The 27,656-nt window shown below is 38.5% G+C and overlaps 1 protein-coding gene across 1 annotated transcript; it reads right to left on the bottom strand.

The window, feature by feature from the left end:
* Window positions 1-7,302: 7,302 nt before the first annotated feature.
* Window positions 7,303-27,376, bottom strand: LOC101858874 (WD repeat-containing protein 20). Its single transcript, XM_005102720.3, has 4 exons — window positions 27,097-27,376; window positions 14,857-15,039; window positions 11,765-13,126; window positions 7,303-9,540 (listed from the first exon to the last, which is right to left on the bottom strand). The coding sequence occupies exons 1-4, from the start codon at window positions 27,343-27,345 to the stop codon at window positions 9,520-9,522; spliced, it is 1,815 nt and encodes a 604-aa protein (XP_005102777.1). The 5' UTR covers window positions 27,346-27,376; the 3' UTR covers window positions 7,303-9,519.
* Window positions 27,377-27,656: the final 280 nt, after the last annotated feature.

Raw genomic sequence — 27,656 nt, 5'->3', positions numbered from 1 at the left:
AGTCCTGTCTGGTCACTCGCAGTTGCAACTTCCTTGTCAATGTCAGTCACAACAGACCTGCCACTCCATGACTAAAAATCAGGACCTCGGAGACAGCAAAATTAGGATCTTGAGACAAAAATCGGGATCAACGGCAAATCATTCATAAGGACACTGGGGAGGGGGGGGGGTTCCTTTTGAGAGGTAAGCACGCAAAGCCAAACTTTTGCAGGATTAAATTCATATTTGGGCTTCATAGTAGGGGAAAAAACTGAAAGAGAAAGAACATGTACTCCAGTCAGAGTTGGACAGACTCGGGAAGTGCAGGCTGCAGTGATACTGAAGCTCTCGTAATCTTGAAAATAACTTGCATATATATATAACTTTAATCACCTATACAATCAGTAGGCTTGCACGTTTTCATACAGTAACAGGTATGACTTCGATCGCGTATACACTCAAGGCAACCCCCATCGTGCCATCCTGTACAGACCTCAGCTCCAATCAAATCTAAAATTTGGTTATAAAGGTGTATTTTTAAAAATTATTATTCCTTTATCCCGTATAAGTAGGCCTACATGTATCACGCCAAGCACTTCCAAGTCCAAGACGAGCGCCTGGTTGGGATTTAAGAAGGGAGGAACTTTAAGATAGTAATTTATGTGAACAGATGATTGGAACAAAATTAATAAACAAAATATCATTGAAATCAACAAAACTTGCAAAAGATTAACTTTGTAAGCCACAACAAGAGGTGAAGAAACGCATTAAAATATATTAAATTGTCTGATTTCAAGCCTGTAGGGTAAGATACTTTATGTTAAGACAGTAATTTAATTATGTAAACAGACAATTCAAACAAAATTAAAAAAACAAAATATCATTGAGTCAACAAAACTTGCAAAAGAATAACTTTGTAGTTCTATAACAACAGGTGAAGAAACACATTAACTCACTGGAGACTGGACCTTTTTAAGGTCAACATGCGCTGAAGACGCATTTTGGGGCATTTCAATATTTCAAACACCCTTTCCAAAGACATACAACCACCATTTTTACACACATAACAGATCTAAACATTCCCAATAGGACACAAAAAATCAGAAAGGCAATATCTTTTATAGTTTTTTAGGAAGTGAGTTTTTGAAAATGTGCTAAAAGTTGTTGCTCCCCAACATTTTTTAATGTAATGTCTTGTGTAAAAAAAAATCAACCTTATGTTTGTGTTTCAAAATGAATAAAGTCCACACTCACGAATAGGCAGGTCATCGATATGGTAATCCTTGTGTATTAACTGTCTAATCCACTTCAGTGTGAAAAAAACGGCTCCAGACAAAGCGAAATTTTGCCTAGTCTAGATCTAGAACATTTGCTATCAGTATCAGAATTAGTGCTTTGATGCTCATTTACATTGAAATCAGGATCCCCATGGTCTAAAATGTCATAATCAGAATTTTCTGAAATGTCAAAGTCGTCAAACAGTTGAAAAATGTTTGTTGTTCGTGCTGTCAAGTGGGTGGTTGGCGGGTGCTCTGGTGTGGTTTGCTCCTTCTTTCCTCCTATCAAATATCTATCGTCCCGATCTCTCCTCCTCTTTTGTGCTTGTTTCTCTCTTTTTTTTAGTAGAGGTTTTACGGTGCTCGCAACTGCATACCGTCATACGAGTACCATAGGGTGGATGTCAACAGAAAAGTCCTTACAGGGAATCGGGCTTACTCTGCTCACCTCTCTAGCTTGTTACTCTCTTTTAACACCTAATCTTCAACCTTATTGTGTTGAAAGTGCCGTAAAACTTACTAAAACTAAACGTGCTGCCACCGTACAGACAAAGTGTTGCGAGAACAGACACCAGTAAGAGAAACGAAAGTAGGGCCTCAGTGTGACTAAATTTCCTTGCGGGTCGATAACTCAAAAAGTGTCCAGCCAATCCCAGTGTAACTTCGCACGAAACGAAACAAAGGTCGGTTGCACTGTAAGAGACGGTTCACGCAGCGTTTGCGCAAATACTTTACCGAGGAGAAAACGCGAAACTTGTGCTCACAGGGGGTGCATGAACCGCCTCTCGGGAAAATATTGGAGCTCGCAAATGCTGCATGAAACGTCTCCAGTGAGTTAACCTCTTCGCTGCCGCTCCCGTAGAATTTACGGGCCTGAACCGTGTAGCGCTGTGCCTATGGCCTGTAGAACATACGTAACAGTGACACAGGTTGTTTTGATACCAATTATAAGGGAATTTACTGCTTAAATCTTGTTGTTATTATTGAGGTACCTTCCCTTTATGTTTACAGTCCCGGCATAGTGGGTTCACCCCCTTGGAGATAAAGAATTAAAAACTGGACAAAAGAACTTGTCCAACTGACAAATAATAATCCATTGCAGAAAAAAAGGAGCGAACACAAACCATTATTCTTTAAACTTAGACGCACAGAGAAAACTTTGTATATTATGTCCTGCAGACTATTATCATTATATATTATTATGTGTTATTATGGCTGTGCACTTACCAAAAAATAAATCATGGGTACTATGGAACTTCTGTTAAAACGTTTTTAAGACCCACCCAAATTAACTTTTCCCACATCTTGCTAGAAGATGACATCAGATCTTAGGTGCTTTTATTTTATCACTTTTAATATATATATATATATGTGTAATATATTTATCAATAAAACATGTAAGCAGCACATAACGTTCTGCTCCTAAATGGCAGGAATGGGATGAGACCCTAAAGGAAATGGGTCCAAAACTTTTCAAGAAACAGTATCTAAATACACGATATATAGCCTTGCCAATAAAATCTTTTATATCATATCAAAATATAGAAAAAGTAAGGGGAAAAAAAAGAGAGCAGCAGTGCCGGTTGAACAAAGTGAAAGAACAAAAATCGACAGACCCATTGAGCTATTCCTTGCAGCATCTCCGCGACATGCAAATCTGATAGAAACTACCCCGATGCCTACCATACTCAGAAAGGAAGTGTGTATACATACATATATATATATATGACCCTTTAGATACACTATCTATTTCTACCAGTGAGACATTAAGCCACCACATAACAGGTCTACACCATTTCCACAAAGTTCCTTGCATAGTCGATTACAATTATCGAAGTGAAAGTGCCAAATCAACAGGTGAACTCAACATGTTGAACAATGTGTTGCAAATGTATAAAAAGTAAAAGAAAAAACCCCAAAGAGTGCATAAAACTGAATACAAATGGACCACAAAGATGAAACAGAAAAAGGAATTATATTCCACCCAGAATAAAGTACAGACACTAAATGTGTTCAAAAATTCACAAAACAAGCTTTTTTTTTCCATCTGTCTTCAGAGCAGTTTAAGTTAAATTTACAAAACTACCCATACTTCAAGCACAGGCAAATGGTAACATGAGAACAAAAAAACTTGTTATAATTCAAGACAATCTGTTTTATCCACAAGTAGAGCCACTCTCTACTATTATCAAAAGTTGTTAATAATAATAATAATAACAATAATGATTATAATAATTATAGTAATAATGAAAAAACAAATTTTTTTAGAGTAATTAAAATCTTTCTATTCTAACGGTGGGGCAAATCTTATCATTACTTTCACAAAGATACAAACGATACTGTAAAGTCTTCTTACAGTAAATTTCATCAGTCTGAAATAAATGCTAAATGCTAAATTTACTGCATTGAACTGACTACCTACTACTACCAGCTTGAGCCGGTATGCCGCAAAACACACTGTGTTGTCAGCACACATCAATTTATTGCATTAACACAACTGTTTTTCACTATGGAAATAGCTAGAAAACGTGATATTTTTAGAGAAACACTTAAAACACAAACAATATCAAATGTCCAATCATTTTCTGATAAAAAGCATTTTCGGCCTGACAATACTCAAAACTGGACATTCTACTGAAACCCCCCCCCCCCCACATGTTTTGGCGTGAACTGGTTTTCTTGGGAATCGTGAGTCATTTGAAAGGCAAAGAATTTCAAACAGCTTTACTCTTCAGCAAATAAATGTATGGAAGCTTAACATGTGTGATATCTCTTACCAGATCAATTTGTGAACAATACAAATTAGCATCTCTACCTTTGTTGATGTCAAGCAAAACTCAGTAAGCGCAAGCATTATCGTCGATAAAGAAAGAATTCAACTGAAATTGCATCCCCTTTCAAAATGCATCACTGTACCATACACCTATTTAAGCTAAGCACAGAGAAAAAATACAACTTCCTTTTTCAGCCCCCTTGCCAGAACCATCATCATTTATCAAATTCATTAAAAAAAATATTACTTACTTTCCTTTCATAAACGCAATTTAAACTTGTGCATTCAATCTCCACTTTTCCTTTCCTTCACAGCAAAATTTCCCCTTTTCAAAATCCTCACATAAAAAGCTTGCTTTCATTGAGCTAACAAGACTTCCGATATTTTACAACAAACGCTCTTGTTGAGGGCCTACCTCTTCACTCATTACTGGACAAAAAATACATACTTTAAGCACACTTGGATTTTCAACAAATACCAAGGAGAGCTAAATGAAGGCAGGACGAATACAAGAATTTAAGCAATGGGCTAGCGTACAACAATTTATGCTTTTAATACAGAAACTTCTATACACTGCACACCAAAAATGCTACCTGTTGGGCCATATGTTGTCCACTGAATATGCCATTCCACACTTCTTATTCAGTATATTTAGTATTGGTACCAGTAATTAACCCCCCCCCCCCTCCATTTCTTTTCTCATTTTTAAAAACATATATGGTGAAAAGAGGCATCAGCTATCAGCAGCAAGGTCAGTCTCTTAAAAGCAGAAAGTTGTGAATATGTAATTGGCAAGAGCCAGTAGCATCTTTAGTTTAGGCTGTCTGTATATTCAGCAAACTGAGTGGAGAGAAGGAGAAGATGGTAAAGAGGAAAAGGTGTCTGTTGAAGCGAAACTAAAAATTAAAGTGTGCAGAATAAATTAGTTTTAAAGTATATTTACAAACTAAAAATCTGTCATTGACTTGAAAATCTTTGACTTTGCTAATATGTTACCATCATCCCCCTCATTCAAGTTCATACAATGAAAATATCCCATTCTTTGACAAACTTTTTATTTCATAACATAAGACCCTCTGTAAACTCACAATGAAGAATTAGCTCACTCTGTGACAAGTTCTAAGTAATTTTGATGACGGCATTACTCTTACTTTTTAAAAACTGAATAATATTGAAACGACTTAATAATAATAGCTCGTCTGTCAATTTTGAAGAAGATCAATACATGTGCAGAGGAGAACGTTTCTTTAGCCAAATTGAAGAATTACAGGTTAAGATGCCTTTTGGCTCCTTCTGTGGCCAATGAGAGTAATTCTGGAGTGAAAAGTTTGCCACACTTTCAAACTTTGAGCATTCAAAAGCTGAAACTATTTAGATCTACATGCTCAGAAATTGGACAACGAAAACTGCCAGAGTAACTGGCTGAAGATCTTGTGAATCACTAACAGCTTTTGAAGTTAAACCTAAAGTAAAGAAAAGTGAAAGAAAAATATATAGTCTGTAACAAAAAGACTATCTTTCTATCTTATCTATTCAAAGTGAGAATTAATCATGCTTTGTGAGCATGGGAATTTTGTTACATCACTCAGGAGAATTCTGATGTTGATCAAGACAGCTGCAGAGAAATATCGGGTACCTAGTACTTAAAGAACAGTATCAAGATTATTTATAATCAGCATTTACCAAAGAGCAGTGATCAGTACAGGTGCCGTTAACCTGCTCATGGACTGTTCCCACAAACCCGGTCCATAATAATTCCACTTCTCCCAACAAAACACACAACTCATAAACATAAAGTGTGTATCACTAATGCAGGCCACCTTTTATCTCGGACAAATATATCTTAATAAAGTGCAACGATCATGATGGAATTAAAAACCTACAACAGAAAAGCAGAAATAATAACCCCCCCCCCCCCCCCCCAAAAAAGCAACATAGCAACATTCAGCAACACCAACTTATTGTGTTAAATTCTAAGACACAAGTAAACAGAATCACATTCCCGCAAGAAATGATATATATCATACACAGTCGTGTACCGCTGACCACTGTCTTCAAAATACACACAAACTCATAATACTAGAAAATGCATTACAATAAGAAGAATTGTTCTTCAGATCTGTTAACATGTTGAAAAATCCAAATTGCAAATCGAAGAAAGACATAACATATTCTGTCAAACACTGCATTTGCATTGAAATTCAAACCAGTTTCGAGCATTCATATGACATTTAGTTGTGAGCACTGTTTCACTCTTACCAAACAAACAAACAAACAAACAAACCACCTTCCACACATTTCAACAGAATTTTGCCAGCATATACAAAACTCTGTGCGTGCTTGTGTTAAGTATGTGATCATACCTGTGAATTAAACTAGTTAGGACATTTTCCCAGAGAATTCAGCGATGCGCTAAATTTGTGAGTTAAAGTTCTGCATGCACAGCAAAACTGCAAAACATAAATCAAGACAAATTTTGACCACCTCAAATCTCAATAAAAATCATAGGAAAACTTGTCAACCTCTGTACAAAAATACAAAAAAACTTGCACATTCAAATTCTCTGTGTAAAGTCTTATTGTGGCTAACCTTGAGTAATTATCAATCAAAGACTAAAATTAAATGATGAGAATTATTTTAAAAGAAAAGGAAATGTAAATGAATAACCTTGCTTTGCAAAATGCTGTACCGGTAACCATTTCATTACAGCTGAATTCACTGCAAGCATGGCTATGCATGTTGAAATCAGCACTCTCAATACACTCAAGGTGAGTTTGTCGATAGTTATTTCTTTCTTTCAAAAATCAACAAACCAATACAATTGATCCCCCCTTCTCCCCAAAAAACACACAATCTGCAGAGCAGCCTAGAAAGACAAAAGACTTACCCTTCCAAATAATGCTTTTCCTTTATGTCAATCTGATCAAATGCTTGAATCGTGGAAAACTTTTAGCTATACCCAAAGAGCCAAGTTGTATGGCGTACTTAGAACAAAGCAGAGTTAAGGGGCTATGGCGCTTTCACACTTTGTAGTCACTTAGCGCAATAATGCGCCGGTGAAAATTATCCATTCCGGTCACCTGGCGCAGGGTGGCAGTCGTTCTCCTGGCTGAATGACCAGATGGGGTATTTTATACTGCAGCCTGTGTGACTGCAAAGTGTTAATGACTTTTCATCCATAAAATCTACATCAAACTCAACTTATCTTAGATTTAAGATTTTTTAAACTTTTAAAATGCTTTTCAAAGATAAAGATCTATGTTTCTTTCCCGCTTTTCCCTTTCGTATTTAAAAAAATGAGCACCAATGTCATAACCACTTGAGTCTTCATAGTTTAACCTCCAATGCAAAGCTACAGATATGTCCACATTTTCTGCCTTACAATTTTTTTGGAACTTATTTTAGTTTATTTCAATTAAGTGTGATGCTGAACTGTTTAAAATATCTTTGTCCCGAGATTCATGGTGGCTTCATGGTGGACATACCATTATTGATAAACGATTAACTATACTCACAAATCTGATTAATGAAACAACAACAAAAAAAGCCATGCACATCAAATATATACTTTACTACAATCCCTCAAGCTCCATGTTGCAGGAACACGGATGACAACCACTTAGGTAAGTGTCTTGACAAAAGCATTAAATTTTAAGTTTTTGCCTTAGAGACTAAACAGATGCTAGGCTTTGGCTTCAAAAGGAACTTCGCCCGAAACTCACACAACCACTTCGACATGACAACTAATTGCAGCCGAAATAAACTCATTCATTTTTTAAAAAAGTACTTTATGTATGTGCTACTACTGCTTCCAGGCAACAGTTTCCCATCTGACACAACTCCTTCTCTTTTCTCTGCTGTGGCAAAGATTAACAATTTGGGAAAACAAAACTAAAAGAAAACAACCTTTATAAACCCAGCGTACTTAGTGAAATACTAAGTGTCAACATTTTACAAAATCTACACGTTATGTATGCTATGATTTTTGTTGCTTTCAAATGTAACCCCCCCCCCCCCCCCCCCCCCCCCCAAAAAACACACAAGGAACCAACACAACCAAGCAATCACGAGTCTCTATCTGCTGCATTAGCAGAAAACGGAGGCTGACTGTCTAATCTTATTAGTTGAAACTGCTTTTCCTTTCATAAAAAAGCTATCTTATACTGATCTATTCTCATAGGCAGCTGTTCTGAAGCAGCTATTTTTACACATGAAAAATTATCTATGACAAAATTTGGTTTTAGTATACTATACTTAACTTTCCATATTTGAAAACTATTATTATTATGATAAATGTTGTCTTTGCTAATATTTTATACATCACATAATTTAAAAAATAGTTCTAAAAACAATATTTCTGTTCTTTCCACACATGGATGCTTTTCAACCATCACCACTTTGGGTAGGACCTTAGTGCCTGGCAAACAGACAGTTAATGTAGCATGAAAGCCAAAAGCATACTGCCAAAGGCCCATTTTCTATAATACCATGCGCCTTACAAATGGTGATGTAGCTTCAAATGACGAGGCAGGCCCCAGTACGTGCCCCATCTGTATCACGAATGTAAACAATAATTGCAAAACTCTCCATTGCAAACGAGAGACAAAGAACAACCTCCAGTATCATAAAACATTCATAACAATCACAGGAATTTTGACAAATCATACCATGTTCGGTATAAATAATGTTGTAGTCGCGTGTCACATGAAAAACTTACAAGATCACATAGTCTGGAAATGTTGATTTTGGTACTTTCTAAAAATTAAAAAAAAAACAACGTGCTTAAGACAACTTAGAATCTAAAAGACAAAGAGTATGTGTGAGACATTCTAAGACACCTGTAAGACTTAAGTTATTTGGACATGTTTCACAGCCATGGTACTGTGCAATGACTGAAAACCGTAAGGAAAAGCTATAGAAAAACAAAACGAAACAAACAACCCCCCCCTCCTCCCAGCTTCCAATACAAAACTTGGGATTGGCACATTTATCAGAGCACAATGGAAACCAAAGTAAAATAATTGTTTAGTTTTATGCAAATACAACTGAGCCCACATTGAACTGCCCACAACTGAGCAAGCAAGTAGAAACTGAACATACTGATTAAATGCTGAGACTGACAGAGAAAGTCCACATTGCAGCTCATCTTCCACTTTTCATAAACACTGACAGGGAGAAAAAAGAAAGGGAAAGAGAGAGAGAGGGGGAGAGAGAGAGAGAGTGAGGGGGAAGAGGCACTCTTGATATCTGCTCAGAAAAGATTTGTGGACACTGAACATAATAACAATCATGCATAATCATGAGTTGTGCCGTTGGTGAAACATGAGGTTCCTCCTTGAGGTGACTCGCCTCTTGATAGTGGCCATGCATGTTATTGGTGCCATCTCAAAGAAAGCAGTTAAAAAGAGGCTGTCCACTTGAAGCTATCTGAAGCTTAAGTCACAGAGTGAGTTCTTCGTTGCTGGAGACAGACTGTTGTGTTGCTTGCTGTCATTCAACTCCATCTCGTAACTAAAGAAGAAAAAGATGATTTATCAATTATGATCTCAAACACTCATCAATAACTTATGGCTTTTAAAAATATATAAATCAGATACACAGAAGTTAAAATAATAAGCTCCCATCCCTGGACTATAATAGAAAGAAAAACTGAACTCTGAAAGACGCCCATCCTTCTTTCTTTTACTGAAACGCTTTAGGTCTGATCAAACTTAAATGCATGGGCACACACACTGTGAAAAAACCTTAAAAAACTGAAAAAAATAAAAAAATATGCAAAACGGATCAAAAACATTATAATGAACTTTTCCGAACACGAACAACCTAAGACAATCATAATAATGGCGATTCTCTTCACTAAAAACATCCTACCACCAACTCGGTTGAAAGGAGTTTGGGCCCAAATTTTAGTTTAATGGCTTGCCACTTAAATTAAATCAATTCAGTCAAGGTAGACTGATTCAGGTCACACGCACATCCCTGTCAGTCGTTGTATCACGACACGGTGGAATCAGGCGCTCATCAATTGTAGGGCATAGAGTTATTGATATAATCTCAAAGGATGTTCATTTGCCTTGCTTTCGATGAAAGAAAAATACCTATCCATATTAAATTGAAGTTGAGACGTTTTTTGTAATTGAAGGGGGTGGGGTCGCCAGGTGTCAGAGGTAAAATTAGCAAGAAAATAGCTGCCAAAGTTCAGAGACTTCCAAAGCTTCAGTATCCTTGGAAATAACAAATTCGTATTATTTGTGCCTTTGATTGTTTTACTCTTCATAAGATAACACAAGAAGAATGCAACAACTCAGAACAACTTAGCAAACTGCTCTTCACAGACAACCAGAGTCTCATACACACCAAGACCAGAACAGTCTTCAAGAACATGTAGGATGCCAGTGTTTAAACAACCCAATTCCTGCAAACTGACTTCCTGAATTCTTACATTCCTGCAAACTTATCATGCCCCTCTCGCCTCTTAAAACCATCCCTTTAAACGTGTGCTGTTTGTCACTGCAGAAAAAATCTAGACAGATTTCTAATGCTTCTCTTCGACTCTGAGATTCACATTGACACAATCACTTTTGTAAACAAAACCACCGGAAACCAGGCCGGAAACAGGAAGTGGGAGCTTCTGGTCACGTCCGTGCAAGATTGGCCTCGATCGATGCCGGCGAGATTCTGGCAAAGCTTGTTCGGACCATTCAAAATTCCGGTTTGCCGGCAAATCCGGCGATCTGGCAATCATCTGGCATCCATGAGAACATGTCACTAAATCAAACAAAGCATCTGTATAGAATGAAAGTGAGCACAACTACAAGAGATGAAATCTCCAAAAACCAAACCCCAGATACATCCAAGTCAACAGCACATTACTATAGAAACAAGTATACATAAAAATTCAAATACCTTGGAAGCATGTTCGCATCAGACAAGGAAAAGGACAGACAAATTTTTAAGTACAAAAGGCAAATGCGGTCATGTACCAACTATCACCCATCTTCTCCCATCAAAACACCCAATCGAGACAAGAAACAACTAATCAGATCAATCTTCATACCAACTCACTGCTATCAGCCACAACCTCGACTCTCAACAAAGCGCAACAAAGCTAAATAGCAGTATGCAAAATGAAATGTCTTCAAAAATCACGAAATACATATTATGAGAAGAGACAGACAAAGAAACGAAGAAATCAGACATCAATTGGGTGTTGAATCTAGCATGAATGACACCAAGAGAGACAATAAATTTAAGGTGGTTGGGACACACAGTGAGACTGGGGCCAATACACAGCTAGCTAGCCTTTAAGGCCTGCCTGGAACAGGCAATTTGATGGCTTCATGGCAAAAGGAAGGCCAAGAAAAAGATGGATTGACAGCAGTCAGGGAGACCCTCCCCTCCAGGGAACAAAATGACAATCCAAGCAGTAACACACCTGGCCCACGTCTGACAGTTGCATCCCCCTTGACCCCTCATGATAAGAGGACAGAAAAAGTAAAAAGTATCAGTAACGTAAGATTGGTTAAATTTTCCTGTAAAAATCCACCAAGAAATGTGTTTTTAAATGCACATTAAAGGTGTACCCCCCCCCCAAAAAAAGAGTAACAAAAATTACCAATTAAGCAGAACAATGCCGCTTTCTTTGAGTTCAATTTTTTTTTATGAGTGCCTCAATGCACAACAATACAATGTCACACATTAGCAAAAACTTATAGAAGAACAAAAAAATACTTGCCACTTTTCCTGGCCTTGCCCAAGTAAGCACAATTCCCTCCTGACAAGCTGTTACGATACACTCATTGCGGAATGCAATTGCTGTGAGTCTCTCGTGTGAAACTTTTTTGCATACTAACGGTTCTAACATGGGCACTTGATCTAACTTTGGACACGCCTGGGTGCCATATAACTTCATAGCACTATCCACTGGACGTACATTGTTTGATTTCACCACAGACGATTTGTCACTATTTCGAGCCGCTAGACTGAAGTTTCTTTTATGCTCCTTCTTGTCACTGCTTTCTTTGCGATCAGACACAGATAAAGTCGCAAATTTTGAGCTTGCGTTCATCACAGCATTTTGTATCGGGTGTGCGTGGCCATCAGCATATGCATGGCCAGACACATCATTGCTCGTCACAGGCCCAACAGAGTTTGCCTTCTGTGAGCTAGGTAGACTGTTTGAGCGAGGCAATGAGGATGAAGAGGAGGAATTCAGGCCCAATAATCCTGAGCTGCTAGTTCGAGATTTCCCATATGGCTGTTTTAGAACATCTTCTGTCAAGTCCCACATACACAACTCTGTATCTTGGCCCACAGAGCCAAATCTGTAAGAAATGTAGTTGAGGTTCGTGCTGCTTTCTAGTGCAGGCGTCGAAGAGGAATTACTATGGTTGGCATTGAGGTGTTTGCCATTGGTTTGCTGCGGCGGCAAAGTTTGGGGGAACTCTGGATTGCTACTTGTGGAGCTAAGTCTGTTTATGTGATTGCTCCCCTCATTGCTCGCCACTGCATTGGCCTTCACAGAGCTGATTTCACCGTCAGCACCTATCACATCACTCGTCGTCTCATCACAAACTGTCGACGTGTACTTATCAAAGGCTACCATGTTCACCCACGACTTGTGTCCATGGCCACGGCACACAACACGTTTCTCATGGAAAGACCAAACTGTCACTAAATCATCTTCTCCACCAGTGACAAGATACTTCCCATCGGGTGACCAACATACACACAACAACCCACCGAAGAAACTCTTCATCGTCCCCAATAATTCCATTGTGCTGTACTGAAACACCCGAAGATGTCCATCCTGGCCTACTACTGCCAAGTAGCGAGCACAAGGAGAGAATGCAAATTCATTGATTGCCCCTTGCCCAATGACCCAACGGTAAAGAGGATTCCTTGTGCTTCTCGTCTTGCACGTGTACACAGCAAAACCATCCCCTTGCTTAAATGGTTGATACTGTGGTGTGGTCTGTCCACATGGAAGCTCCTCACTGTACAAGTACATTTGTCCTGAGCCATGAGAAACTAAGAACTGATTTGGAGATCCAGGGATCCACTTGATGCATGTCACTTTGGTCTTATCTATCAATCTCTGAAAAAGAAAAGGAAATGTTTTTGTTAAAACAATTCAAGCATTCACAGTGTAAACACAAAACTCACAATAAATTCTTTAACCTTGTAATTTTCATCCCCAGTTCGTCTGAATTATTTTTCAAAAGGGCCCTGGTTTTGAGAGCGGGGAGACATTTTCAAGGAACAAAAAAAAAAAAAAGTTTTTCACAAACATATGTGTGTGTGTGCCTATAGAAAGGTCCCAGTTGTCGGCAAAGCTATTTTCGAGCAATGCCCTTATTTTATTATCCAAAATTCCCAACACTGCGACCTTTCTCCAGGTACACACAAACATTCTTTTAAAAAACTAGAGCTATTAAAGGTAAGACCATGCAGGATGCTTCTATTTGTTTACATCTCGGTGTTTTGTAGGGTGAGAAAACCTGGGGGGGTGGGGTTTGCATTGTAATTTTGGGGGAGATCGGGTAATCAATCGTAGCGGCCAAAATAGGATTGTTGTAAAATAAAAAACCCTGCATACGTACATATATGGATGCAAAATAAAACACGTCCAGAATCGACGTTCCCATTGTCATTCCAGCCGACCAGAGTTAATGGAGCTCAAACACATGCAAATGAAAAATAGGGAATAACCAAACCACAATACAGTAGTCTCCGCCTTGGATCCCGTTGCTCGGGAGCAAGGAAAATGCGGGATCTTAGGTGAATGGGATCTTAGCAAACGCACCAAGGGAAGAATCCAAAGTGACCCATATGTTCAAGCCCACAACCAGTAAAATGGTTTCTCTTCACTCTTTAATGAACCGACGTGGCCCAGGGGTGGGTTTATAACTTATGGTAGGTAAAGAGTGTTAACTTTGATGATCAATCACAATGGAATGAGGAAGGCCTTTTTCACTTAAAAATTATATCCTATCGTGACATTCAATATCCCACCCAGCCAGGCCATCAAACTCGCTAGCGACAGGAAGCTCTTACTCCCCTCGATGCCCTAGAGGTACAAGAGGACGGAAAAAGTAAAGTAAAGTAAGTACCCTATCGTGAGTCTCAAGAGCTACGCTTATCCAGTTGTTGCTCCACTTTACCTGTACAAAATTTATAGCTTTCCATCTATGACCGATTTCCCCCTCCTTTGTTCACACAAAACATTGTGTTTGTGACCACACCAATTAAAATTCCTTCTGTATTGCAAATTAGGATTAGGGAGCAGAGGCAACTGCTGCAATGGTGAGGGAAGGGTTCACAGTTCGATGTGATCCTGCCTGGAGCAAACTTGCTTACCAAAAAAAAAAATCGTTTTGATTTTGAAAGAAAAACAAATACCCCCCCCCCCCCCCCCCCCCCCCCAAACTTGCTAAATACTTTTTTTAAAATAAGAAAAACTGCTGTGTCTGAAAGTAAAGTACGTGCTTCATAATAAAGACGATTTAGTAAAGTTAATTCAAGAATTCATATTTTTGCAAATTCTTGGTGTGGACTGCCTATGGAAACTACACCAAAAAAACAAAACGATTGCATTAGTAAACCCTTTTTAACATAAAAGAGCTGTCCCTGTGGTTTTATGCACCCTACACAATTTAGCAAAATTTGATCATTTTTTGCATAATTTCTGATTATTTTCCTTTATCATTCTTTGTTAAAACTAACAGAATCGCATAATTTCACATTTTTAGGCTCAGTTTGCATAATTTCAGATTTTTCTTGCATAAAACGACGGGGACAGAAAGAGGAAAGTATTAAAAAGCTTACCTCAGCATTGAACAATTTGCTGATTTCCTTTTTAATGGGGTCTATTAACTGCACCTGACCTGCAGTGAACCCGACCACCAACAGCACACTCTCAGGGCTGAGATAGTGTTGATTGAAGTCATGGCAGGTGGGTAACGTTCCTTTGTAGATTCTTTTATCTATTGGTTTGGTGAGGTCTGCAGCCTGGATTTGAAAAGAGAGAGAGCAAAGACATGCAAAATATAATGAGCCTGTAACTGAAAAACTGAAAGGTAGCATAAAACTGTAATGTGAAACTGTCCTAGTTTTAAGTCTTCATGAACCTAAAAATGGGCAAAATAACAATGATCAAAAGTAGAGAGGAGGATTCATACCATTTGCGCAAGAAAAAGAATCCCACGGAATTTTTTTATATGTCAAAAGCGCAGGGCGCTTGCAAACTTGAAGTCAAGTCACTATTTCAGTCAGTTAACATTTACTTGCACATCAACAAGACAGGCAGCTGAACACCAAGGAAGAATTGCTATGGCCCTAAACCATTTGGTTACAGGCACCCGTATAGGCTTTATCATTATTAGGATTTATACTCCATTTACGACATACCTCGTTGGGTGTTTTTATTTACAGCACATTTAGGATTATGATAGAACGGTGGGATACAAAAACCTAGCTTCCCATCTGTCTATGTGTAGCAGTAATTTAATGACTGGTTTTCTTGTTAAGTTTTGAACAATGGATTCCATCCTGAAAAGGGGGATATGGATAAGCTTTTGCTCTTGTACCGCCAAGCTGCAGGTCATAATCCTGATGAATGAGCACAATTATCTAATTTGCAGGGTTTCTGAAGATAATGCAATTCATGCTGTACAGCTGTAACTGGTAATGACCTATGAAAGTAAAGTAGTAGTCATGAAGAAAAGTGCAAAATTAATGGTAATGATGATAAAACTGGCCCTAGCACCAGTTTAAGACCTAATGGTGCATGGGCTAATACTATGGGACCACCGATACAAAAATAGATGATTTTGAAGAAGATGGGGCCTAATCATAGCCTTCAAGTAAGATGCAGAGCCAGATGGCAAAAACCATTTCAGTTAATTCTGCATGAGTAGTTCTAAGAGTAAGTTGTATGAGAAACAAACAAATAGCCTATGCAAAGCTGAGGCAGTGATACCCTTGAAAACTAATGTACATTTACAATATAACAATAATGATATAATAAGGATTCATTCTCTTCCTGGATTTTTGGATGTGTTGATAAAAGGTTTCAGGCTCCTAAAATGATGCTATAGACAAAACCAGACTGAAAAGTAGCATAAAACTGTAATTTGAAACTGTCCTAGTTTAGGTCTTCAGGAACTTTAATGGGCACTATAACAATAGTGACTCGACTTTTATACAAATGCTATTTATTATTTATTTATTGTGTCTTAGCACCAACTCTTTTTAGCACTTATTTTGCTGTCTCATTGCAATACGCATTCAAAGAGTCACCAGGGGATGTCTTCCTCCACTGGAAAACTGATGGGTCGCTCTTCAATCTTGCTCGACTCCAGGCCAAGACCAAGACCAACAATACAACAGTATGAGACCTTCTCTTCGCTGATGATGCTGCTCTTGTTGCTCACTGTGAATCAACCCTATAAACAATGATGGACCGCTTATCAACAGCATGTAAGGTCTTTAGCTTGTTCAACAGTGTTTAGAAAACTCATCCTTTCTCAAGAACGTGCAGAGCAGAGCCATATATATGGCTAAACGACAAAGAACTTGAGAGAGTGGACAAGTTCTGTTACCTGGGGTCTACCATCAGCTCTACTACATCACTTGATTATGAGATCAACATCACGATAGCGAAGGCAGCAACAACTTTTGGAAGGCTGACAAAATGAGCATGGGAAAACAAAAGATTAACAATAAAAACAAAAATCAAGACGTACGAAGCATGTGTTCTCGGCACACTCCTTTATGGATCTGAAACATGGATTTTGTACAGCAGGCAAGAAAAGCGCCTCGACATTTTCCATCTCAGACGCTGCCGCAAAATCTCAGGTGTGAAAAGGTTACAAATGCTGAAGTGTTGGCACGGGCAAACCTCCAGAGCATGACAACTATCCTGTGTTTAAAAAGATTGACACAGCTGGGTCATGTCAAGAGAATGGACGACAACCGGATTTTGAAGCAACTTCTCTATGGAGAACTTACCTAGGGAAAGAGACCAAGAGGAAGACCAAAATTGAGGAACAAAGACACCTGCAAAAACAGCTATCTAAGCTTGGAGTAGATGTTAGCATCTGGGAAGAAATAGCTGAGGACAGGAAAACATGGAAGAAAATGATAAAGGAAAGAACTATGCTTGAGAGCAGCCTAGAAACAACAAGGCTGAGAAGCCCCAATGATGAAAGGAAAACAGCGAAAATACAGAACTTTGATCCATGTCACTGACATGCAAGCACTGTGACAGAATCTGCACTTCAAACACAGGAAGAATTAGCCATGAAAGAACTTGGAAAAGGGATGCAGCAGGCGAGACACTAGATGAGCGGAGCCTCTGACATCATGTACTCTCAGTTCCAGTACCAGTACCGGTACTGGCAGAGGTCGAGACCCAGTGCCAGAGAAGTACCGGAACTGAATTTCACTGATACTGCCCAGCATTACCATTCATCGATTGTACCACTGTACTATGTGAGACGTGCTGACAAGATGAGCTACTTCGTGCAATCCACAAATGGAGATATTGGTCGAAAATCAACACTGAGGTCAAATTTGAAAAATTTGTACATTTTCTATAGACGCCATATTAGTTAAGTATAAACTTATAACAAGCCCTTTATTATTTCATACTTCTAAATTGTAAAACTTCACCTATAAGCGTGATTATATATATATATTTCCATCATAAGGCTCAAATTTGAGAAGTAACTCATTTTGTCAGCACGCTTCACATATTCTTTGCATTGGCAACATTATTTTCTCAAACATCCGATTGGATTTGTCAAACAGCTCGTCTACAAAGAAAGAAAAAATCAAATTTTCCCTCACAAAGGTCTTGAATTCAAGTAGCACTGCACGCTTGATTGGACACAACACATTACACACCCATCTTCATCAAGAGAATCAGGTTACATAAAAGCCCACCAGGTTGGCCCCTGCACTGCGTAATACACATCCAGGTGGTATCCAGCAGACACATCACTTTCACTGCTGATTAGCAGTACTAAGGCACTAGAACTGTGTGTGTGTGGTTAAATGTGCAGGCATAGATCGGGAAGTGATGATACAGACTGAGATTACCCAAGAAGCGGGGTGGCTCGTTCTTTCTGAACAGTTTTTGTTTCATCATTATGATAAAAATGATCTGACAAAAGAGCACTTTTATTTTAGTTGGAAACTTATCAGCAACACCCTCTTCCTTACTCTTGCTTCGACACCGAACAAAGTACATGCATTTTCCATCCTTCCCTTTTATCAATAAAAGGTACCTTTTGTGATGGCAAAGAAGAGACTTGATTTTGATGAACTATTCATGCTAGAGTGCAGCATGTAAAGAAAGAAACCCCATTTCATTTTTTTTTTAAAAACAGTTACACTAGTTCTCCTGAATTGTCTTTGTCATTTTCCTCTGCATGGACACTTCTAGACCTCATGACCGTATTCTAAAAATTGGGGAACAAAACTGTTTCCAATTAATTGGCATTACCTTTTTAACACAAACTCAAAACTGTAAAAACAGGTTAGAATACACCAGTCTTTTGAACAATTAAAGGGCATGTAATTGTAATTTCAACAGGGTAAAATGAAAGTTTTCCCCTAAAATTAAGAAAATCATAACAAAAAGATGGATGGGCAGAAATGGGTTATGAGTGGCCTATCTTTGGCATGCTTTCAGTTTTGCATGTTTTGTTCACTTATTTCAAGTCTTCTTATCCAGTTCAAGCGAATGTAAATAAACCAAGCAGGTTTAGAAGAATAGCCATCATTTTCCAAGAAATTATAGCACAAAGTATTTATTAATAAAATAATCTTTTTTTTTTTTTTGGGTAAATGTTTTACGGCGCTCGCAACTGCATATAAGATCATATGAGTGCGCAAGACACACTAAACTTTTCCTGTTGGTAGGAAATTTTGAATTTTGCCAGAGTGGTGGTCGAAGCCTACTCTTATCGATTTTAGACCACACAGGGATCTTTAAGCATGCGCAACTTGAACACCGGCCCTCCAAGATTTTTCACCCTTGTCCGAGAAGGCTAAGTGTAGATCTTTCCCACCAGAAGATCAGGGGTGTGGCTGAAAGACAGTCAGTAAGGAGCCAAGGAGTAGCAGTAAAAAGGCTGCAGAAAGAGTCAGGAGCCCAGAGAAGGGGGCAAAGGAGGAGAAGGGGTGGGGGCAGAAAAGAGGAGACGAAAACAGACAACAGAACATTGCTAGAGAGCAGAAAAGGAGGTGAAAGTTAAGTAGAGGAGACAATTTAAGAGAAGAAATTTTTCTGTCGCTACCCGGACTCGAACCCGGGACCTTTGAATGAGAGGCCAACACTTTAACCTCTAGGCCACGAAAGCCCCCATAATAATCTTCGTAGGTAACAAAGTTTACAAAGGTATATTACAATCATGTCCTAATACTAACTAACTAATTCTAAGTCAAAACTTGAAACTGGCGGATTTCACTGTAAGGGTATGGGAGACAGCACAATGTTTATTTTTCCAATAAAATTCTCCTGTTGTACTGTTTGGTGTTCAATTTGTGTTATTTAGCTTGTGTCAGAGTCCAATAAACGCAAAAATAAAGAAATTTACAAGCGTTGACTTGTTTCTTTCGTTAGATTTTTTTGTGTAATGTAACAGTGTATGGAAGTAAGGATTTAGACTTATGAGATTCCAGATGTTTGTGAGTCAGACATTTTTCTTTTTAAATGGCATAATAAAGTATTTTTATTTTTAAAATGACTAGAATACACGCAAGAAAAGTATCTTTAATATAATATGTGATACTGAATAAAAAGGAATCTAGCATTGCTTTAACTTCGGCAAGTCGCTGGCAGTGGCTCGGCCACATTCCTTTGCGATGACCTCCACATCAAATTACTTTTTGGTAAATGCTGTAAACAGGCCTCAATTATCAGGAGCTCATTCATTAGAAGAACTATCAAAATAGGTTGACTTGTTCTGATATAATGACTTATTTAGTGACGTTTTTGTCATTTATAGATTTCGTACCCAAAAAAAAAAGGGGCCCAACAGAGACAGCAACATACAGAGAGAAATGAAGGTTGAAACTCATGCATGTTAGTCCCACATTTTGACCCGATGTGAAGTGCCGAATATATTTCCAAAGGTGATATGAATGCAAGTTTTAATACTCCGACTGCACAATATTCATTTCTACATCAGATTTAACCATAATCTGCAAAATTTAAGACTTTTTTTAGTAGATCTGAGAGCCGTTTGTGATGCACCCTTCCCTGTTCGTCGCTGACATCTTACATTTGAACTTGGCATTTCTTAGAGATTTACTAAAAATCCCGAAGACTTCCAAAAAAAGCAGAGGCTAAAAACTACATCCGCTTGGCACCATATTTTCATACACTTTAGCTTTTGCTTTCGAAAAGGTAGATGTTCTGTGCTGTTTTCCAAGTTTTTTCCAACCTGAGTCACTATTGTCAGCAAAAAAAAACCCCACCGGAATCCATTACAAATCCAACCCAATTTAATTGTCACTTCTATTCAATTTGTATTGATTGAAAGACTGCAACACACATATAACGCCTGTAAGAAGTAAACAAATGTGAGGCAGCGTGGTGTAATCAGGCTCTCGTCAAAATACTGAAACCGAAGAAAACAGCAGTTTTCTCCCTGCTTAGCAATTTTTATTAAATTTTTGTTTTTCTGCTCTTGTGCAACACCTTTTATGTCCATTCACAAACTCTCCAGCTTTGGAATTTACCAAGCTTTGGCGGCCATTTTCTTACTAATTTTACGTCTTAAACCAGGTGACCCCCACCTCATCCAATCCAAAATATCTCCACTTCTATTGAAGATGGATGGGTAATTTTTTCAATGAAAGCAAGACAAATGAACCAGCTTTAAGATGATACCAATAACTCAATATATGCCCAAAAATTGACGAGAGCCTGATTACTTACACCACGCTGCCTCACATATGACATTAGGGACAAAAACAGCACGTTCTTTTGTGATTGTTTTGTTTGATGCCAATGAATGCTTTGAGTCATCCAGATCGGTTGATGATGATTTTGTGGTCTTACAGGCTGTTCTAATCACGTTAGGTGATATTCATAGATATTGTGTTGCTTGCATCAAGGTAAGGTTAATTACCTTTCATAAAATAACTTTTATCACCGCCTTTGCTGTCTCTCTAAAATAACAGTTTTTTTATTCCTCTTTGAAAGACCATTCCAATAATATAAAAATACTAAGCTCTTTGATAAAGTTCAAATTCCTGAAAAAAATTTTGAAAGTTGGAAACTTGTGTGTAGGTCTTCACCATGAAATTCCGATAATTTTGCCTGCTCAAACTACAAACAGATTAATTGTTACTTTTCCCTGTCTATAATAATAGCTAACAGTTATCACTACCCTTCTTAAGACAGATTTTCAATTTCTACTGTAGACTGGACCATCAAGAAAAGCAACAGAAATGTGGTTTCTTACGAGACTACTGAGAACATCTTAAGGGAAAAAAACATATTCTTAAAGCCTGTGGCTATGCGTACGGCCCTCAGATTTAGATAGAAAAAAAAAGTAGGCTCACGGCCTTGATAATCGCTCAGCTGGACAGCGTCACTTTATCGATCCATATCTTGGCCAAGACAAAGATCGTGTGTAACAAGATAGTTCACTCCTCTATAATTGAGCCAATTAAACGGACTTTGCGATCAGAGTTACCCTACTTGTGTGAAAATATATATATAACAAAAAGTGAAACTAACAAACTGTGCTATTCCTATTCTTCTTCTGGTGAAACGAAAGAGAGCTTCAAACAAAGACTGCACCATCATCTGAACCAATATGTGCGGACTTTCTCGGACACCTTTTTGTATGTACGATCTTTGGCCAAGAGACGCTCTACGAGATCAAGATAACTTGCAAAGTCATTGGTCCATATTTATAACTTTGACCTGCAATTTACTGCGTCATTTTCAATATAAGGAATGCTGAAATTTTCCATTGAAAAAAGGTCAGCGTCTATGCCCTTTATAGCTGCGCGCTTCCCAATCAAAGTAGGTCATCCCTATATAATATAGGGCCTGCGCGCTTCCCGGGTAGCCTGGCTCACGCCCTTTATAAAGGGCCTGTGCGTTTCCAGAGTTTAAGTTTGTCCACTTGTAGTGTTTGGTGTGATAGTTTATGTGCCGCCAACAAAGCCGTACGCATATAGCCACTTCGTTTTTTTAAAAAGCCCATGTGGGCTGCTCGCTAATAAAAAAAATATCCAAGAAAAAATGATATAAATATATATATATATATATATATAAATATATATATATATATATATCTATGAGCAATTGCCAAAACGTGAGACTCTCTTGAGACTCAGTGGTGCAAAAAAAATTTTCATACCAATTTGACTCTCTTTTCTGTCAGCCACAGATTGACATTTAGTGCTCATATTCCTAGAGTATCAGAGCAAGGAGACGTACGGTTTTGGAGATATGGGTCTATTGGTTTGGCAACTACTGTATTTCTTGTATGTAACAGTGATGACAAAAAAAGATAAGCAGCAGGGCAAATTATGGACTTTAAATTCCATTTGTTTAGTAAACAAAGACTTCGTACACTATGAACTCCATTCATAATGGTAATATGAATGACAAGCTTTGTAACAATGACGCAAAGCACAGAACATGTCATCATTGTTATGTACAAGAAAGGATACACATTGGACATTATCATTAACAACACATCACAATAGTGAAAGGCTGTACAAATACAGTTATCAAAGCCTCAGTACCAGAAAAACACATGTGTAAAACAATTTTTAAACTAAAATGAGGCAAAAGCACAAAATCAATTGAGCTGACCTCACGGCGTCACTTTTCGCCCGATTCTGTTACTTTTAGTTCGCGTGACTCAGCAGCCCGCCGGAGCTCCCCTGCTCGGGGTCACGGGGTTAATGAGCCCTGAGGCGACTTTGCCGGTGTCGGTCGGGAAGTTCGCATTTTTGACTATGTTTAAAACGATATAACGTCTTCCCCATCCCACACAGCAAACCATTACGCGAATGTACTAAAAGCTCAATGTCTTGAGATTTATTCTGCGTTAAAATGGTTAGTTTCTGTGCCTTAGTTTTTGTTCTAGACAAGTGTTTGTAGAGTACCCAATTTGTCCTATTTTAGTTACAAAGTTATGAATAAATGATTGTTATTTTTAAAAAGGCACGACAGATGTCTCCAAATTCTGTGTTAAACTGACTACGAATATCATGTCTTTTACCATGAGAAATCTTAAATCTGCGGTAGTAGTAATAGTCAAGTTATAAGAGAAGAAAGATGCACATCTGCATATTTTAACTAAAGACGATCAGCGTTAGCTCTTATTTTACTATTAAACAAGAGAAAGTTACTCTGCGTTTGTTCATGAATCATGCTGTGTCTGTGGCAGCCTGCATACAACTAAAAAGATATAATATAAGCGATTTAAAAAACCACAAAACCGTGTAAATACATGGGTAGAGATAAACTTCTAGTATGGAATAAAAATAACGACAGCTAAAACATTCATTCTTAGTTTTTGTGTAGGAAATATGCGCGGACACAATTATGCATATAAAGAAATCAGTCACATTGTCAGTTATTGCAAATGGTCATAGAAACGTAAAAAAAGCTGGAAAAGCCTGGTGCTGATTCAGTGTCCCTGGAAAGCTAGAAATTATTCTTATAACCCAATTACGAGAAGTCATCCCTATTATTCAGTCAACTTTCAAAACCTAGACTTAGCGTTTTAAGAAAAGTAAGCAATTTCTGGAGTGTAACAGATACTGTTCGTGTATTAAATCTACGTTGAAGATATATTCTAGCACTAAAATCGATTTGTACTTTTCATTGAGAAACTTCATGATAACTTTTATAAACTTTCGAGAAAATATGCGAATATTCATGATTATATTAGACACATAAAGTTGTATTTGGAGAAATTACTTCGTAGCGAATTGTGTGCCCGATGGATAAAATTGCAAAATTACAGCCTTCTATTATAAGCGCAGATACCATCTTTTCTGAGTATCTGCACTAATGTTATGTCGTTCATTTTCCAAAAGTTCGACAGATTTTGACGATGCGTTTTTTTATATTTATTTTTTTTCATTCACGCTAGTCCCCAAAAAATTACAATTTAGCATTGCCGACTCCAGCGCGCCTAACTAAATAACCAGACAAGTTACAACGTCCGTTCTTTTTTGAGTCTCAAGAGCAGAAATGCGTGCTTTGGGTGCACTAAATGAGAATTACCATAAATACAAGGATGCACCTTAAATTGTACGTTGAAAAGTACAAAAAATTAAGTCGGCCCAGACAGAGCGCCGACAGGGAGCTGACCCCCGTGACCCCGACGTGATAAGGCGCCCGGCGGGGAACCCCCCGCGGCAACTAAAATTCCACTGCCGGTGCGCCGTGACCTGTACATAACAGTGATGACAAACATGACTTGTACATAACATTACAATGATGACACAATGTACAGGAAAAGACAAAAGTCTTGTCTCCAGAGAGAAAAGCGCACTTTAAGAATAAAAAAACCCAAGAGAGGTTTCTTTTGCTTTGAAAGAGATACCAGGTCATATCAAAGACAGCAGACAATCACAATTACGTTGCTAATTATGACAAAGAGTACTCGTACATAACAGTGATGACAAAACATACTGGGAAAAGGTAAAATCATGCCTACTACAAAGAACAAATTTGCACTATGAGATCACACAGATCAATAAAGGCGTATTTTGTTTCTAAATGAATCTTGCATGTGTGAAATATATGTTGAAAACTTATTGATATTAGCAATTATGAAAAATATTACTTGTACATAACAATGATGACACAATGACACAATGTATTGGAAAAAGGCATATCATGCAAACAAAGAACAAATGTGTACTTTTGAGTTAGACAGATAAACAAGGACATGTTTGTCTATTTGTTTGAGTAAAAAGAGCACACATGACTTAAATAATGTTTGCTCTTAGGACAATGTAATTTCTTGTACGTCGGTCAGTCTTGTACGGCTGCATGACGACACCCCAAACGTCATCACTAAGCACAAAAGCTAAATCTATAACCACAGAAATGATCCATCTCTCGAAGTTTGTTCACACATCACACTCTTGTTCCAGGAATCCAATGTAAACACCACAATTTCACTAAAATATTCAATAGGGTAGCCTAAAAACACGCAAAACAGCCCAGTACGTCACATTCAACGCAAGATTCTTGTGCGTAACCGGAGGGTGACGGCAATGACTACTTTCATTTTTCTCTTTACCCCGTTGCTCCCGCTGTTCTGGGGAAGCGGGTAAGGGGAAGTCACCCAAGAAAACAATTATATCCGGGCACTGTTGATGATCCGTTCAAAACAAAAGTAGGCTAAAATTCGGACTTCCGGTAAGTCGCAAAGTGACGCCATTAACGGCGAATGTTAAACAGCCGACCGAAATCGTAGATCTAGGAACCCGATGTTCCTTTCGCGCATCGCGGCTTTTGAACTATTGAATAAATGACGAAAAGCAAAAAGATTTAACCAGCTGTGGTGATTCTACTGAAAAATAATGGTGTTTTCTGAAACACCTAGTCCGTGACGACACCCCTGGCGCACAAGTGATCCGAATTATTCGTTTATTTGCAAACAAATAAACCGATTTCTTGAGCAAGTGAACCTTTCTCGATCACAAATAGCATAGAATCAAAGCACAGGTTTAAAAAAAACACCCAAAAATACTAAATTTTTGACATTCTTGGAAGTTTGCATTGGTGTGCTCAAAATGACACTCCAGGAATCACTAAAAAACGGACATTTTTGGCACAAAATTTACAAACGCAAGATTATAAAGCTGACATAGGGTCTGAAACTGACTGCTAATGCAGGTTCTACATTCTATATTTGACATGTGTAAACGTTTTGGTGGAATACTAATGCATCACATTTTATGCACACTATTGTGAGATGTGTGTGTTTTTCCCCACGTTTTGGCAATGGCTCCTATATATATAGATCTAGGTTACAGAGACACTTTAACAATAGACATAGAACTAGAGTCTAGGCCTTTAACTCTCACTCTCACTGGTAACAGAGGCAGGGTCAGGGGTAGGCCCAGAGAGCAACCAACTGGGAGAGCCTTAGAAACAGATAGTGACAGGAAAAGATCAGGATAATGTAATCATATAGATCTAGCTTTCCTAAGAGCTGAGCAAAGGAATCAATGGAAAAACAAGACCACCAACAAAGTACAAAGTCTGTCACAGATCTGGCACTGGATAATTATGATACCATCAAGCAAGGCAAAGTCTGGCAACAGCCTTACAATAAGGCAAAAGGCCAAGATCAAAGTTAAGTTTAAACTTCATCAACTGGTGGTGGGTGGAGAATCATTAGTACCAAATTATTACCGGTACCCCCAGTACCAGCAGAGTGGCACTAGAGACTAGAGATATCTAGATCTAGATCTAGATCTAGATCTAGACTAAATCTTGATCTAGTCTAGATTCTAGATCTAGATTTCTAGATCTAGATTATCTAGATCTAATCTAGATCTAGATCTAGATAGCCTGAATAATAGGCCTATGGGCCTAGGCCTAGAGGGCCTAGGCCTAGGGCTAGGCCTATAGACTAGATAACTAGACTCACTAGACTAGTCTAGTATTAGTATAGATCTAGATCTAGAATCTAGTAAAGAGGGCTGATAATTATACACTTAAAACGCCTTTGTAACACATGAGTGGTTATATGTCATGGCTCGATAGTGCACACTCACTAGATTCTAGATATCTAGATAGCGAGTCGAGCGAGTCAAAGTCAATGCCAGGAAGTCGGGACAGCTGAAAGGTGCTACTGCTAGAAATTAGAAAAGCTTTTGCGAGGGCAGGGTCGGCCAAGCCAAAAGTTACTTTGCAGTGTGAACTTATGGGTTGCATACATAACGCATTTGTCGATACAGAATACCCTGTGTTGTCCATTAACAAGTGCAAAACTTTTCTGCAAACACAAGTTGTCATAGCCTAACTTAAGATGCGATTACAGAACTCATGCTTACCTTACGTACTCCCTTGTAAACGTACACGTACAGTTCCCTGCCAACGTTAAAGCAGAGGCGGTCTGGGGACGCTGTTCCGTCATTAACCTCAACAAATGAAAGTTTAACAGGTGTATTTGTTTGGCCATTGAATGCAACACGACTGGGCTTTGAGTATTCCGAATGATGCATTAACTTATAGGATCCTTCTCGGGTAACAAAATGTGTTTTGATCTCATCCTTTCCCCCACCCTCACTCTGTGCCGCCATGTTGAAAATTTGTTTCAACAACAAAAGTCCCGGATATCATGATATGTGCGCTTGCGCTATCCGCACTTCCTGTTGTCAAACCAAAACAAATACGCTATACAACTCGGCAAATGAAGGAAGGGATGTCGACATCTCGCCGCCCCACCCATCCCTGGCCACTTGCCTAAGACATCAGATGGGAATCAGCTAGTGAGTGAACACCGGCTGGTCGCGAAAATGAGGCCTCGGCTCAAGGTGCCCATCGTAGCCTACGTGTAGGTGTAGCAGATCAAGAGAATCTGTGATCGTACCGTGGTCCGAAGACTCGCCCA

Source organism: Aplysia californica, unplaced genomic scaffold (genome assembly GCF_000002075.1).
Source record: "Aplysia californica isolate F4 #8 unplaced genomic scaffold, AplCal3.0 scaffold00336, whole genome shotgun sequence".
NCBI lineage: Eukaryota > Metazoa > Mollusca > Gastropoda > Aplysiida > Aplysiidae > Aplysia > Aplysia californica.
The sequence above is the reverse complement of the archived record's forward strand: the minus strand, read 5'-3'. Positions and strand labels throughout refer to the sequence as shown.